The sequence below is a fragment of the Podarcis vaucheri genome, assembly GCF_965113315.1.
Source record: "Podarcis vaucheri genome assembly, chromosome: 6".
In the NCBI taxonomy this organism is placed as follows: domain Eukaryota; kingdom Metazoa; phylum Chordata; class Lepidosauria; order Squamata; family Lacertidae; genus Podarcis; species Podarcis vaucheri.
This window is the reverse complement of record NC_138764.1, coordinates 10,840,603-10,857,771: the sequence shown is the minus strand read 5'-3', so window position 1 is coordinate 10,857,771 and position 17,169 is coordinate 10,840,603. Positions and strand designations below refer to the sequence as shown.

At 45.4% G+C, this 17,169-nt stretch overlaps 1 protein-coding gene across 2 annotated transcripts; it reads left to right on the top strand.

The window, feature by feature from the left end:
* Window positions 1-67: 67 nt before the first annotated feature.
* Window positions 68-9,587, top strand: TOR1AIP2 (torsin 1A interacting protein 2). Of its 2 annotated transcripts, none has more exons than XM_082229090.1 (4): window positions 68-838; window positions 4,737-5,507; window positions 6,676-6,762; window positions 8,200-9,587. In XM_082229090.1, the coding sequence occupies exons 2-4, from the start codon at window positions 4,775-4,777 to the stop codon at window positions 8,988-8,990; spliced, it is 1,611 nt and encodes a 536-aa protein (XP_082085216.1). In that variant the 5' UTR covers window positions 68-838; window positions 4,737-4,774; the 3' UTR covers window positions 8,991-9,587. The 2 variants fall into 2 exon arrangements, with proteins under 2 accessions (XP_082085216.1, XP_082085215.1); XM_082229089.1 differs by having other exon boundaries at window positions 70-838; window positions 6,676-6,768.
* Window positions 9,588-17,169: the final 7,582 nt, after the last annotated feature.

Genomic DNA, 17,169 nt, shown 5'->3' with positions numbered 1-17,169 from the left:
TGGCAACCTCGGAGCAGTAAACAACGTAATAACAAAAAGTAAAAGTAAAAGACAGCCGTGCTCTTTTGCCATAGCCCCATCAAACACTGCCTGCCATCGAGGGGGGGGGGCTCACAAATTTATTCAGTCTCTCCCCTCCCCGTTTATCATGCTCGGGTTGTTTTCCAGACTTGCTGCGCCACGCACAGCGCGAGTTTTTAACAGGAGAGAGGGAGCCTCGTTTCCTCTATTCTTGTTAAAAAGGAGTACTTTGCCCTTCCAACCAAAGCGGCCAGGGTTTTATGGCCTCCTGTTCCTTCTTTCTCAAGAGATAAAGCACAAAAGCACAGCAGGAGTCGGAGCGCGCAAACAAAAGGGACTTTTCCAAGCTGGAAGGAACATTGCCCGGGTCCTCTTGCAGCCTCTTCCTCGACCGCGAAACGTCAACCTGCTTTCTTTTTCTCCTAAATAGGACGCGGAGGGTTGAGAAAACTACATATCCCAGCATCCCTCGGGTGGGGGGGAACCTAGTGCCATTTGGGATGAATGGTGTTGACGTTGGTAGAAATGGAAAGTCCTGGGCGTGTGAGTGCGCTGCGCTGCGGGGCTTCCAGTAGGAATTGCTAGGAAGTTTGGGGAGGCTCTGGGGGTCGTAATCTCTCTGCGCAAAAAAGCCAAAACCCCTTCTTGCAAGCAACACACACACACACACACACACACAGAAAGGGAAGGCCTGCCTGAAGTCACTTTCTACAGGGAAAGAGTCTGTTTTCATCTTTACTTCCTGGTCCGAGAGTGGAGGAGGAGGAGGAGCGCAAAAGAGAGAAGAATTAGCCAACGCTTGGAAAGCGCGTGAAAGGTGGGTTTCGGTCGCGCCTTTCGCTGGGTTCTGGGAGAAAGGGGCGCGCGAGGCGAGCGCCCCGTTTTTCTTCACCACCCCCTGCCTCTCCCAGATGCATGGCCGTGATCGGCTCTTGGAGTTGCGGCTCTTGGAGTTCCTCTGCAGCGCTTGGTTAGCCAAACAAGTCTGAAAATAACAAAACGCGAAGCAGGCAAGGACCGGGTGGGAACCCTCTCCACGGACTGGCAGCGCGAGAAGAAAGGCCTGCCCACGTTGGCTCTCAGCGTGAGCACCTAGGTCTGGGTGTTATGTGAGTGCCCTGAACGGGTGAGCAACTTGTGACCCCCCTCCAATGTTATCGGACTACAGTTTCCATCCTGTCTGACCAAGCTGGTAGGAGCTGATGGGAGCTGGAGTCCAGCATTTGGGCGCCCCCGTTCCTCCACCCCTGGCCTTGGCTAGAAATGTGTTCAGATGGACTGGAGAGTAATCAATATTTTCGAGACCACCGTAAGATATAGGAAATAGTCGTGGGTTGAAACTAGGAAAGCTGGTTTCCCCGCTTTAAGGAAAATTAATGTTCCTTTGCCTTATATAACAATATTTCTCTTTTTCTGGAAGGTTACGCTCAGATACATTAGGAGAGACAACCTCTTAAACTCCTCATGCCCTGAAACTAGAATAAACTTGTTCCAGGATTGGATTTCACTTCTTCAACCCTGTTTGACCCCAAAAAAGGCAATGCGACAACCATTAAAGGTAAAGGGACCCCTGACCATTAGGTCCAGTCGCAGGCGACTCTGGGGTTGCGGCGCTCATCTCACTTTACTGGCCGAGGGAGCCGGCGTACAGCTTCCGGGTCATGTGGCCAGCATGACTAAGCCACTTCTGGTGAACCAGAGCAGCGCACAGAAACGCCGTTTATCTTCCTGCCAGAGCAGTACCTATTTATCTACTTGCACTTTGATGTGCTTTCGAACTGCTAGGTGGGCAGGAGCTGGGACCGAGCAACAGGAGCTCACCCCATCACGGGGATTTGAACCGCCGACCTTCTGATCGGCAAGCCCTAGGCTCTGTGGTTTAACCCACAGCACCACCCATGTCCCGTGACAACCATTATACTCCAACAAATCTAAACCCTGGTTCGATCAGGAATGCCTCGCTACGAAGCGCACTTTGTTGGGAAAATACAGGAACTCTTTATCAAGGGAAACTTCCTTCCATCTACATACACTGTAGACAGGGCTGGCCCATCCATAAGGTCAGATGAGGCGATCACCTCGGGCAACAGGGTACCCAGGGCAGGGGCGAAACTAAGCTTTATTTCACCCTGGTCAAAGAACCAGTTTGGCACCCGCCTCACGTCCATTTGCGTACACACATGCACAGTCCGGTGGCCTCAATGGCACTCTTCTGGAGGCGTCACCCGGGGCAAAAAAACCTGGCTAGCCCCCCCACCCCCATAGCTACAGCTCTGTCCGATGCATGAGTTCCTGGTGCCCATCTTTCTTCCACTCCCTCCCCCCCTTGTTCCTAATGCCAACCTTCACTCACCTGTTTTTTCCTGGCGGGGGGGGGGGCACTCCATTTTGGGGTTTGTTACAGGTGCCAAAATGTATTGGGCCGGCATTGATTGTAGAATATAATTTGCCATTGAGACAGGGCTGGGGCTCTGCGAGAGTGTTATTCATCAAATGCTGCATTCTGAAATTTAACATTATGCCTTCAGATTGTTCTGGTTTAAGAATTATCTTGGTTTTTCAAAATCCAGTAAGTTAGCTATACAACAAACAATATGATACATACAGAGACATACACATGCTTCCTCTGGTGACTGACCTAGTCAGCTCCACTATTTCATGGTACAAGTGCCACCTGCAAGAAAAATTTAGGAAGAGGAATAACAGGTGGACACATACACTTGTAGGACTTTCCGTATTGTTCTAAACAGTGTTAGAAGCTGTGAGCCCCAAATCTGAGCATTTTACTGTAATGCAGAAAAGAAGGGGTAGCAATTCTGGAGAGTAGGGATGAGAAGAAGGTGTTCTTTCCCCTTTCTTTCTCCCTGAAATATAGTGTTTAGTGTATCCAGGGTGTACGTCTCCTGGATACAACCCTACCCCCTACCCCAAGGATGCCTACTGTAAACTGGCAGAACTTGGCAGAGGCCAATTTGCCCTCTCTCCTTCCTTCCATTTTCTCCCCTCCCTACACCTAACATCTAATATCCCATATCTCGTGTGTTGTCAGCCATTAACTGGTTAACTCACTGTGGTTGCTTCCGCCTTGTTCCCTCACTTTTTACATACCATCCACATAAAGCTGTCATTCAATCAAGGACATCCTATATTTGCTTTGCAGTTCTTCCTTCTCTTCTCAAATCAAAGTCCAACTTCTCCCTCCCTCCCTGCCCTGAAGAATTGAATAGTAGGGTTTTGTTTTGACAGGGACAATGAATTCTCAGGCAGGTGAGTCCGTCGCAGCTCAACCCAAATTCCCTATAACGTTTTCAGTGGGCGTCACTTTATGGTTTAAAATATATATTAAAACATTAGCTACATACCACCTAAAATGTAGGAATGTTATAGTGCAATAATATTATAATTCTCTTTGGTCACAGACAAATTTGTATGCTGCTTTTATTGTTTTATTATATTTTAATGTTCTATTGCAGGGTTTCCCAAACTTGGGTCTCCAGCTGTTTTTGGAGTACAATTCCCATCATCCCAAGCTACCAGGACCAGTGGTCAGGGATGATGTGAGTTGTAGTCCAAAAAGAGCTGGAGACCCAAGTTTGGGAAACCCTGTTCTGTCGCTAGTAAGTTGCCCAGAGAGCATTGCTATTGGGTGGCCTATACAAATAAATAAATATACAGGAAAAGTGATTTGAGCTCAGTTTATTTATTTATTTTGAAATTAATAAGAGTTGGACAATGGCTACTTAACAGGTCGAGGAAAGGAAAATGGCCTACCTTGGTTGGTCTTCCTTATGGCACCACTTTAGCTAATGGGGCCTCCCGCTGCTGCCGCGCCGCTGGAGCACGATTTCTGTTCTCATCCTGAAGCAAAGTTCTTAACCCGAGGTACTATTTCTGGGTTAGCGGAGTCTGTAACCTGAAGCGTATGTAACCTGAAGCGTATGTAACCCGAGGTACCACTGTAATAATTTTATTATTTATACCCTGCCCATCTGGCTGGTTTCCCCCAGCCACTCTGGGTGGCTTACAGCTCATAAAAAATGGTAAAACAAACAAACAAAAAATTATTGATACAGGGTTGGCTTCAGGTGTCTTCTAAAAGTCAGATAGTTGCTTATTTCCTTGACATCTGATGGAAGGGCGTTCCGCAGGGCGGGTGCCACCACCGAGAAGGTCCTCTGCCTGGTTCCCTGTAACCTCATTTCTGGGAAATGAGTAATCCTGGGAAGTCAGAAAGTGAAACGGAATAAAGCTCCTTGAGGAAAGGACAGGATAAAATTGTGAACAATAGGGCTGGCTTTGCCACTGGCTACTATTTTGTTGGGTTTATTTAAGATATTTTCTGCCCACCTTTCAGCCAAAGGCTGCCCAACATACCATAAAAAGAATAACAAAACAATAGAAATAAAACAACAATAAATATTAATCTGTTTGAAGCTGTGGTTTGTAGCAATCTACTGGATGTGCAGTGTGATACCTCCTCTGCATGGAACTGTAAAAGCTTCTTGAATACATAGGGACTCTGATTTTTTTTTTTTTTTAATTATCTATCACATTTATGTCCCACCTTTCCTTTAGGGAGCTCAAGGTGGTGTATATGGTTCTCTTCTGCCCTGTTTTGTCCTCACAACAACACTGTGAGGTTTTAAGTAAGTTGTAACTCAAAATCACCTGATAATTGCACAACAGCCAGTCATTTTTCTCTGTGGCCCATACAGGCTTCCCTGGAAAAGAGAAGCTGATAACGCACTGGAAGATGACTCTTCAGCCCCCAAATACGGACGATATCTCACCCAATACTCTACAAAATGAAACGGAAGAAACCATAGAGGATTCCTTGTTGGAAAAGCCCTTGGAGTCTGATAGAGTTCTGCTGAAAATGGAGACCAGTGGCCCTTTGGGATGCGACACAAGGCTTTCCCCAGTTTCATTTAGCATATCTGGCAGTTCTGAAGATAAAGATATGGTAAACCCATTAGGTGAAAGGACTGGGTGTGTAGCCCAAGTTACCCAGCAATATTCTCTCACAGAAGAGGAAAACAATTTGCTCAACACTACTCCAGAACAAAAAATGAGCTCAGAGGACCAGCAGAGCCTTCACTCCTTGGAACAACCTGAGGGAAGAACAGAGGACTTAGATTCTGACGGAAATCTCCTGAAAATAGAGACAGGTGGTCCTCCAGGATGTGATATATTGCCTTCCTCAGGCACAGATAGTTTATCAGACAGTTTTGCACCCGAAGATGCGGTAGGTTCCTCAGATGAAAGGGCTGAATGTTCAAGCCAAGTTGGCCTACAAGATTCTCCAACGGAAGAGAAGAACAGTTCACCCGAAACCATCCTTCAGGAAAAAGAGAGTTCACGGTGCCAGCAAAGGGAGCACTCCTTGGAGGACCCTCGTGATTCAAAAGAGAATCTGTTGGACGAGGAAAGTGAAACCTTTGTTCAAAAGCCTGAAGGCCCTGGATTGGAGAGATCTTTGACTGAAGGTAAGACTGTCGTAACTATTCCATGGTAACTAACCTTGACTGCATACACACATGAAAGAGACCAGTCTAAAATTCTGCACTAAAGAAACAGATCAGGACCAGGGGGTTTAAATTAAGCACCTGGAATAAAGGACATAAAAGTATAAAACTGATTCTTGTTGCATGATTATTTTTTAAAAAGTTGCTCCAGCATGGAATGTGTGATGATTGGTGTGGTGTGTTTGTTTGTTATTAAAGTGGAAGAGGATAAAGCTCATATATTTTAAACAGGCAGTTAGCTGTTAGAATTAGAAGTCAGAAGAATAGACTAGAAGGAAATACATACCACTCCTGACCTGACTTTTGGTAATCTTGTTCTGTGGATTTGATTTAAATCAAATCAATTTAAATCATGATTTAAATCATTAGTCAGTAAGACTTGATTTAAATCATTATTTATTTTTTACAGAAAGACTGGTATAATTGCTGGTATAATCTTAATATTTACAACCAGATGAAGGTTTCATTTTTGGAATAATAAATTTTCAGAGTAGTTTTTACAGTTATATCAAAAATTACTGATTTTAGTTATACTATTAGAAATACATTGACAGATAATTATGAAATTATTGTGAGGTTTAATAAGTTAACTTTATATTTGGACAACTTTTCTGCTGCAATTTATTGTAAGGAGAAAAATAATTATTTCCTTAATAACAATTTAAACAATTTATTTAACTGAAACAATAACATTATAGCATATGTATCCATGTCTGTTAACTGATGTGGTTAACTGATTTTTTTATGTAAAAAAACTTAGACTGAATTTTAGCACAGATGAAAAACTTATTTCCTGATGAATAGCATTTGGACTATAATGTGCAAGACATTTGGACATTTAAGTGCAAGATGGAAAGGGGGGGGGGAGGTGTGCTACGAGAGTGTAGTTAAAAGCATTGCCACATTGGAAACGAAACTTACACCTTACATAAATCTCATTTTCCAAAATACCAGAGAGCAAGAATTTGAGCTGACTCACCACCACATTTATAAGAAGGAAGCTTTCAGGGCAAGCGCCCTCACGTTTTAGCCGGTACACTACATGATTTCTTTTTCTTCTGGTCTTGCTTTTGGGCCGGCTGGACTTCTTCCTTGCTGCTATTTCTGATAACGCTGATGTTCTTCTCAGGGCACATGGGCCGCAAAGCAGAGGCTGAGCCCTGTGCAGAAGAGGCAAGCCAGCAGAGCGCAAGAGAACGACCGATGGAGCAGCCGGGTAATGGTGAGAGAACCTTTGTCCTCTGCATAGCAACAAAGCTGATCAAATGAATTCTAATTAAGAAATGACAAAAAAGGAAATTAAATTGAATTGAATTAAAAGGGCTTGTATTGGGAATGTTACTCCAGTTCTTAGTATCCGAAACTGTCTATTCTTTTTCAGCCAAGGTTTCTTGTGCAAGAAAGGGGTGGTACATCTCTGTCCCACTGGCCGAATGGGATCTTCCAGACCCCCCCCCCTTCTCTCTCTCTCTGGCCCTTGGGACCCCAGGCCATGTGTTTAGGGAAGTTTGTAGTGACTGATGTTTTAATGTATTTTTAATCCTTTGTTGGAAGCCGCCCAGAATGGCTGGGGAAACCCAGCCAGATGGGCGGGGGTATAAATATTATTATTATTATTATTATTATTATTATTATTCCCTGCCCTATACCCTCCCCAATGCTTCTGCCCAGGTGACAGCAGTGGATGGCAAGGTGGGTCTGCCATGTTCACCTGACCTTTGGTCAGTTGCGTTGCTACTTACCAGGAGGGAGAGAGAGGAGGATGGAGGTGAGGCTGGCAAAGTGCAAACTCGGCCGCAGAAACCCTGGATTGGCTTGGCTGTTTCACTTGCAACATTCCCACCTCACCAAGACCTCTCCGCTCTCCTTCCCTCTACCTCCTGGTAAGCAGCAGCAACATGACCGATCAGAGGTCAGGTGAGCTTTCATGCGGCTAGAACATGGGTAGGCAAACTAAGGCCCGGGGGCCGGATCTGGCCCAATCGCCTTCTAAATCCAGCCTGTGGATGGTCTGGGAATCAGTGTGTTCTTACATGAGTAGAATGTGTCATTTTATTTAAAATGCATCTCTGGGTTATTTGTGGGGCATAGGAATTCGTTCACCCCCCCCCAATAGTCCGGGCCCCCACAAGGTCTGAGGGTCAGTTGACCGGCCCCCTGCTGAAAAAGAGCCACAGACATTGCCCTGCTCATTTTATTGCTGACTCCGCCCCCCAGTTTTCTCTCTGGCCCTCCCCACCACTTGCATGTTGCCCCTGGGAAGGTGGCCACGGGGCAGAGCTGACGTTTGACGGCTACTTTGCTGCCAACGGAGCCTGGTGTGTCAGAAGGTGGCAGCCACCTTTGGAGTATGAAATATTTTCAGTACAAGGTGAAGCCAGTCTATGGCGTCCGCCGTGTGTTACCCTGAGTCTATTGCCATGTGAATTGATTGACTTTTATTGATTTTAAAATAAAGCTTTTTATTGATTTTCACAGTGCAACAGACAACAATTTGATTGATAGCATTTTTTATCCTGTTCTTCAGCCGGGGGATGGGGAGAGGGGAGAGAGACTTCCTTGAGTGGCTTACAAATATCAGTGATGATAAGGCATTTTGTGGTATATCGGGCTCCTTTCTGAATCATGTTTTTCTGTCTTTCATGGTCTTCAGGTTTTGCGTCCCATGGGCTTGTTCTGGGAGCTGTGGTGCTTTTGGCTGCTGTTTTTATAAGTGCCTCTGGCTATCTCACTTCTCCCCCCCTGAATGTGCCCAAAAACCCAGTTGTGGAGGCCTTCCTGTCAAGATTTGAACCTCTGAAGGAGAGCTTCCCGGGTCAGAGACCTTACCTGTGGGCCCGGGTCCGAAAAGTCCTACAGAAACACCTCAATGCTTCCCGCCACACGGAGCCAGCTATCTTACTCCTTGCCTCTGCTCAGGAAGGCAAAGCAACCTTGAAGTGCCTCAGCTCCCAGATTGCAGATATCTACTCCTCATCCCTCGGCGGCAGCACGGTCCAGGTGGATGGGGCCTCGAAATCTACTCTCAGCAGCGATAGGGCCAAGCTGGCTGTCGACGAGGAGCTCACCTCTGGCTTCCACAGAGGGGGGAGGGCGGCCGTGGTGCATCAGTTTGAGTCTCTGCCTGCGGCTTCCACCTTGATCTTTTACAAGTACTGCGACCACGAGAGCGCAGCTTTCAGAGACGTGGCGCTGATTTTGACAGTCTTGCTGGAGGATGAGAACCTGGAGCCTAATGTTGGCCTGCAGACTGTGGAGGAAAGCGTGCGGGACTTCCTCTGGGCCAAGTTCACAAACTCAGACATGCCCACATCCTACAACCACATGGACACGGACAAACTGAGTGGGTTGTGGAGCCGCATATCTCACCTGGTCCTCCCAGTCTACCCAGTACAAGCCATAGACGTTGCTGGTTGCCCTTTGCAAGCCAGAGCCCAGGGCTGAACAAGGCGGGTTTCAGAGGAAAGCCAAGAAGCTCTGAAGGATTTGCACCAATCAAGGAAACTTGTTTTCCCCCTACATGACTGTGTGAGCCAAGCAAGGGTCTAGAAGCATTAATGAGGAGCTGGCTGATTTTATATCAATAATGCATTTTGATGTTGGTATTGATTGACAAAAAGAGAAGTATATTAACTGTGCTACTTCTGCAGCCGTTTCAGCATTTGGGATGCAATCAAAGGACAATTTTTAAAAAATACTAATGGAGAGGTGGGTGGTATTTATCTCTTGCACGTTGCACATCCAGAATGCTTTTTGCCACTGGAGGAAAACAGAATGAATTCAGAGACCCAGGAAATTGCCCTTAGCAAACTCTGCCCTTCTTAAAAGTTAGTTTTGATATAGCAGTGTGCCTAAGCTTTCCGTTATATGGATTAAATCCTCATGTGCGGGGGGGGGGGGGGATACGCCCTGTAATGTGTACCTGAAATCTGGAAGGCCCTGGTTAGCAGCTTCTATTAACTCTTCACAAGCAAAGAAAAAGCAATAAATCCTACATCTGTGACCAGGGAAGGCTGTCTTTCCCTGCAATATATAACGGCACAGGATCATTCTGTGTGTCTTCTTTGGTGCTGGCACTGAATCAAAAGCATAAAAAGAATACTATAAATACATAGAAGCAGTACTGATAGGGGGGAGACCAGTCCAGGTTAAACTCAGGGTACGGGGGTTCACACAGTTGAATGCAATAAATCGGGAAACTCCAGAAGAATGATGCAACCTTACACTTGGGTGTGCCTTAGCCAGTTGCACAAATTTCTTTCTTAGGTAGTGAGATGAGTGGAAAAGCAAGTCATGTTTGTAAGAACCGGAGAGCATGGGTAGCTAGGGAGGGAAATGTTGTTGTTTTTTCAATTTAACTGTTGATAATCTAGCGGTGATCAAGTCCCCAGACAGTATTGCAAGGCAGGTGTGTTACGCGGAAACCACAGGAGGCAGATAAATGCAGTTGTCATTTCCCCATGTGAAACTGCATAGCATTTCCATTGAATAATACATTCTTTAGATACAGATAGGTAGCCGTGTTGGTCTGCCATAGTCAAAATAAAAAAAATTCCTTCCTGTAGCACCTTAAAGACCAACTAAGTTAGTTCTTGGTATAAGCTTTCGTGTGCATGCACACTTCTTCAGATACACTGTGGTGAGGTTGATGGACTTTCATTTCATGCGGCTCAATGTGGTGCCTTCCATGGTTCCAGTTACAGATAGGTAGCCGTGTTGGTCTGCCATAGTCAAAATAAAAAATTCCTTCCAGTAGCACCTTAAAGACCAACTAAGTTAGTTCTTGGTATAAGCTTTCGTGTGCATGCACACTTCTTCAGATACACTGGAGTATATCTGAAGTGTATCTGAAGAAGTGTGCATGCACACGAAAGCTTATACCAAGAACTAACTTAGTTGGTCTTTAAGGTGCTACAGGAAGGAATTTTTTTATTTTGACATTCTTTAGAGACAAAGCTAGTCTGGATGGAGGAGGTAAATGTAGGAAGCAGAAAAGGTAAGTGGAGTCACGAGCGGGAGAGGGAAATTATCAGAAGAATTAAAAAAAAAAATTAAAGGACTATGTCTTTGTATAGGAGAATCTCTCAGGAAGGCAAATCTGTCTGTTCCAAAATAACAGAGAACAAACTTCATGCCAAAAGAAGTGTCTCCTTTTTTTTAATCCTAATGGATATTTGCTGGTGATTTGGTAGAATCCTGAGAGCCAGTGTGGTGTAGTGGTTAAGAGCGGTAGTCTCGTAATCTGGTGAACCGGGTTTGCTTCCCCGCTCCTCCACATGCCGCTGTTGGGTGACCTTGGGCCAGTCACACTTCTCTGAAGTCTCTCAGCCCCACTCACCTCACAGAGTGTTTGTTGTGGGGAGGAAGGGAAAGGAGAATGTTAGCCGCTTTGAGACTCCTTAAGGTAGTGATAAAGTGGGGTATCAAATCCAAACTCCCCCTCCTCCTCCTCCAGTATCCAATACGCTTGTTCCGCGAGCTCAAGAATTCCTGTTTGCACAGTGGAACTCTCCAATTCTCTCCCTGCGTGTGCCCTGCCCCCTCCCAAAATCTGCTCTGGAGGGTGGGTGGGGGACCCCTGAACAGATTCAGGGGGTGCATGAGGAGAGGGAAGAGAAGTTCTGTCAAACAGCCCAAAGTCCTTGTGCTGATGGGACTAGTTCATTGAATACCATTGAATAGTTACATGGCAGGTGCCAGCTGATTCCGTAGCTTGAGTTCCATCAGCACCGACCATTCAATCATATTTCAATTATATTCCATCCCTGTATTAACTGCTACATTAATTGTTTCACATCTGCACCATTTGCACTTGCAGTGCCACCTTACGTATGTCTACTCAGAAGCAAATCCCAGTATATTCAGTGGAGCTTATTTCCAGGAAAGGACGCATAAGATAGAAAACTTTCTTTCCTTCTGTTACCTGGCTTTGTCTCTTGGGAAACAAAGGGCAGTACTAGGCATACCCAGAGTAACCCATGGGAATTACTGAACACGACTAAGGTCATTAATTTCAGCGAGTGTAACTTGGTTGGATGCAACCCGACTATTGTCTCCTCGCTTGCAGTAGAAAGGAAAACCATCACAAATCATTAAGACTGTGCATGCTGCTTTCTTTAAAGGTTCATATAGCTTGAATCCAGCTGTTTTGTGTCTCCAATCAGAAGGCAAGTTTTGTGTCTCTCTGTTCGGAAGGCAAGTTCAGGTTCTTGGCTGCCAAGCCAAGAACAACTCACTTAGATTATTTTTGATTTGAAGTCGAACATGGAATTGCAGTCTGAAGGAGCCACACTTGCGAATAGCATTGCCAACCTAACAGAAGTTTGAATTGTAGCAATGAGCACATCCATCTTATAAAAAACTTTGCCTTCTGATTTCTGCAAATCAAGTTGCTGCTAAAGGCACAAAACCAGCTACGTTTTGATCGGTTAGCAACACTACTGGACAGCAAATAAAGAAGTGCAATTAATTTGTCATTTTAAGTAACACTGAAAATCTAGTCAAATAAATATGAGCTAATAAAGGATAAGAATGAAGTGCATTAAAAATATTTTTGATCTTTGTGTGAAATAAAAGTCAAAGTGGAAGTTATCACATGTTACTAGTGACACTTGGGTATTGTCCACAGTTTACCGTGTGTTTGCAGCAGTTTGTGTTCCCATTTCATTTGCATACATGACGTTACCCTCAGACAACACCATTCTCATTGCTTTCCCCCTGTAAATTTAGGCTTACTCACTATGAGGATAATCCAAGAAGTTGGAGGAAACTAGGCTCCACTCCTGCTGATCAGCTGAGTCTTCACAGTGACATCAGCTGATGAACAGGCATGGGGTTTTGGGGGTGGGGATGTGGTTTTGCAGACTGGAAGCTCTGCAATCCTGCCCTGTGCTGGCCAGAAGCAAAAGAGGACAGATTTCCTGATCCTTAAAAAATTGTGCAGAAAAAGGCATTTATGTTTAGCTGTTCTCACCTACTGAAAGTCCCTCTTCCCCAGAGCTGTGAAAGATAGAGGGACAACCCTCTCTGCCCTTCTTTCCACTTGTTGCTCAGCGCAAAAAGTCACTGCAGTTTTTAAAGTTTTATTTTCAAAAGTCTGCAGTGTCAAGCGCATGGCGTTCAAACTTCCTTCAGGAAACCACTATTCCCATCTGAACTTTTCCGCTGAGAAGCTCTTGCATGTTTGCCGCAGATTACCTGAACATTGAGGATCCTGGGACGTCATCTAGGGTGGCGCTGTCCGATCAAGTAGACCACTCATTTTTGCCCCAAATGAACTGAGTCTCTGCTAACACAGGCATATCTTCAGAAATGGACAGGGCCAGAGGCAAAATGGGCAAGAAATATACATTTCCCCCCCTCTGTAGGATAAGGTAGTTTCTGCATGCCGGTGCTTTTTTTTCTGGTAGTACTCGAGGGTATGCAAAAAAATGTCAAAAGTGTGGCACTTTCTGGTGAAGACAGGTACCTTTTTGTTAGTATTTCATGCCTCCGATGCTGCAGATGTGATTGGTGTAATTCACATGCCTGTCTGGGAGAGTGTGGGAACGCAAGACAGTCTTATCTCTTCTGCTATGTGTAGTGTTGCACTGTACTTTTCCTTTTGGCCTGCCTGTTCTCTGAAAGCTGGGGGTTAGCCTCCTCTTCAAATGGTGTAGTGGCCAAGCCACACTATTCTCAAGTACATACATACAGGACACATAGAAATCGCACACAGAGACGGACGGACGGATGGACAGGAATACACTTTTAGCAGAGGTGGATATCAAAGCAGACACACCCAGCAGAGAAGACCACAATGCTGGGCCATGAAGAGAGGAACTCATTATTATTATTATTATTATTATTATTATTATTATTATTATTTATTACAATGGAGAGGAACTCACAACCTCTCCTTTGTGTGCTTTTCTGACCTCTTTCCTCTGAGCATACGTGTGCCTGCCTGCCTATATGGTATGAGTGGACCATGTGTATCTGTGAGTTGAGTGCATCAGCCTGTAGGTATCTTCTTCTTCGATCACTCGTAGCCGATTAAGATTGTCTTCCATAAACACGGTCTTAACAGTGAGTCTGTAAGTGACTGTGGAGGCCAATTCTGGATCCACAAGTCCTTCCACAGTGGGGACATTGGATTCCGGGTGGGAGTTGATCACTGTGAGGGTTTGCCAAGCGTGCCTTCCTCTTAGCACATGTCTTCTTTTCGTCCTGAGTTTGAGCGTCTTCAAAGCCCATGACACCTTTGGTAAAGGCTGTTCTCCAACTGGAGCGCTCGCAGGCCAGTGTTTCCCAGTTGTCAGTGTTTATACTACATTTTTTAAGATTTGCCTTGAGAGAGTCTTTGAACCTCTTTTGTTGACCACCAGCATTACGCTTTCCATTTTTAAGTTTGGAATAGAGTAGTTGCTTTGGAGGACGATAATCGGGCATCCGCGCAACATGACCAGTCCAACAAAGTTGATACCGAAGAAAGTCTGTTGACGAATTATTGGATCATTCTTTGTCTAGCTCCTCTCCTTTGACCTTACTGCCTTGGGTGACCCTGCTGGGAGTAAGAGACTCCTGATGGCTTCGCTCACAAGGGTCATAGGAACATGCAAGCCCATTCACCACCACAAGGTGATGATCCAGCGAGTGAGCCTGTATGTATACATTGATATGTGCCAATTAGTGACAGAGCACAGGAGATGTGTAGCAGATGGCACCTCCTATTTTGCCATTTAACAGAGGACTGAAGCCTCCAAAGAAAGCCAGAGGAAAGCCGTTTCGTAACCAGTTGTAAACTTGTGCTCTTTCCCCAAGGATATGTTTTGAGAGACAACAATGGAATTGCAACCAACTTTGCTTGGCCTTGTTGACATGTAGGAGTTCCTAGCAAAGATACAGTGACCTTGGAGTCTCAGATTTCAGCAGCATCGTGTGCAACACCAAAGTTCAGCACCAGCAGCCTCTCGTCTCCCATTCTACATCGTAGTTGTGGTGCCCCTGAGGCTCTGAATCAGTTGCACTCCCCTAAATCCACCTGTGAACCCCAAGGTCTCCATGGAGGCTGGTGGAGAACAAAGGAGAAGGGAGAAGATTGATAGACTTGCCTGCCTTAAGATTAGAATGCTGAGACTTACACAGAGAATGGAAATGAATGAATGACGATGGACTGTTGACATTAATCCATCCTTACTTACTTTTACCTTTCTGTCCTATTTTATAAATATACAACAATATGAACAAAAAGTCTAAAAGTAATAATTTCCCATTTTCTTATCAAAGTGATGGCCTATTACAGTGGATGCTCAGGTTGCGAACGTGATCCATGTGGGAGGCACGTTCGCAACCTGCAGCGTTCACAACCCGCAGCCCCGTGTCTGCGCATGCGTGGGTTGCGATTTGGTGCTTCTGCACATGCGCAAAGCGCGATTCAGTGTTTGTGCACATGCACGAGTGCCGAAACACAGAAGTAACCCGTTCCAGTACTTCCAGGTTTTGGCACATCCGTAACCTGAAAACGTGCAACCTGAAATGTCTGTATCCCAAGGTATGACTGTATAGGCTCAGCTTGCTTGAAATTAGCAGCCTTTTTGTCCCTGGGAAGTTTGAGGTACTGCTAGCCTCCCAGGTTCAGGGGGAAAGGGGTAGGAGAGCCTGATTAATGTGCATTCTCTCCTCCTATTCCAGTGCTGCAATGGGGAAGAAAGCCCTTGCCAAATAGCATGCCTCTTAGAGAGGAAACAGCAAATAATGCTAAGACTGCAGTCTAAGAACGGCAGTCTTCCCACTGAGTTCACGGGGGCTTATTTCAAAGGTTGTTATTTTACAAGCATCACAAACAGTTCCCACTTACAAAAGAGTAAAGGGAACCTCTTAGCCTGGATCACCCTCTCAGCAACAGCCAGATTTCCAGTACTTTGCGAAAGGCTGACACACACAACTTTTACATTCTCGCAAAGGTAAAGGACCCCTGACAGTTAAGTTCAGTCGCAAACGACTCTGGGGTTGCGGCGCTCATCTTGCTTTACTGGCCGAGGGAGCCGATGTTTGTCCGCAGACAGATTTTTCTGGGCCATGTGGCCAGCATGACTAAGCCGCTTCTGGCGAAACCAGAGCAACACACAGGAACGCCATTTACCTTCCCGCCGGAGTGGTACCTATTTATCTACTTGCACTTTGATGTGCTTTCGAATTGCTAGGTTGGCAGGAGCTGAGACTGAGCAACGGGAGCTCACCCTGTTGCGGGGATTCGAACCGCCGACCTTCTGATCGGAAAGCCCAAGGCACAGAGGTTTAGGCCACAGCGCCACCCGCGTCCCTACATTCTCGTAATGTAACCATAATACCGCTCTACATGTAGCTTGCTCATTGTAATGGAGTTCTCCCCCTCCACTGTTGTATGCTTTCCTATGCTTTTAAAATGAGTGAACATGCCTATTAAAAATGAGATTAAAACACAGCTTCTGCAGAGATCAGCTCCCTTCCAACCCATCAAGCGAGCTGAAAAGCACTCTGCTGCAAAGCAGGGGTTGCATGCTTCCTTGCAGGCTCCCTGTACTCTGCTCCAGCCACTTGACTCCATTCCTATTTTTGTCCTTTGATTTGGACCTGTACCAAGCAGCTTCCACTGTTAAAGATATAACAGATCGAAGAGGCACAGGTGGCAGAGCTGTGCAACACAACGGAAATTCCTGTGGAGGTCAGGCCACCATCCATTAACATGGGCTGTGCAGGCCTGCCCACCAGAGGGCGCCCTGCTCTTCTGCTTGAGAGCAAAACCGCGTATTTCTGAATGAACAAATGAGAGCATCAGGAAGTAGAGAAACACTGGTCTACAGTGGTACCTCGGGTTACATACGCCTCAGGTTACATACGCTTCAGTTTACAGAGTCTGCTAACCCAGAAATAGTGCCTCGAGTTAAGAACTTTGCTTCAGGATGAGAACAGAAATCTTGCTCTGGCGGCGCGGCATCAGCAGGAGGCCCCATTAGCTAAAGTGGTGCTTCAGGTTAAGAACAGTTTCAGGTTAAGTACGGACCTCCGGAACGAATTAAGTACTTAACCCGAGGTACCACTGTATTGCTATGGCATTTGCATGCTAGCATGTTTGGCTCTGAAAGGCTCCCATAGCTAATTAGGAAAATATTTTATTTTAACACAAAGATAAATCATGCTATTCCTGCCCCCCTTTAAACCCTCAAACTCCTCCAACAGCACGCATGTCTACTCAACATCCCACTGCCTTCAGTGGAGCTTCCACCCCACACCCTGTCATTTATGAGTGGGATTGCAACTCCACATGTTTCACAAGTCTGTATTTATTTATTTATCTAAGTATGGCAGTAGCACCTTTCAGGGCAAAACCGTCCCAAGGTTTTTGGCAATAAAGACAATAAAGTTCACATACATTTGTTGGCATCTGTCTGTCTCAAAAAAAATATAAATTGACATTTTTTGGGGGGGAAATACAAAGATTAATATCAGATATCTTTTTATCAAAACTAAAAAGCTAAATAAAAACACACAGAAATAGAGAGGAGGAGGAGGAGGAGAAGAAGAAGAAGAAGAAGGGGAAAAAGAGGGAAAGAAAAAGAAATCAACAAGAAAGAGAAAGAGAACTTCTGATTCTTCATCTGTC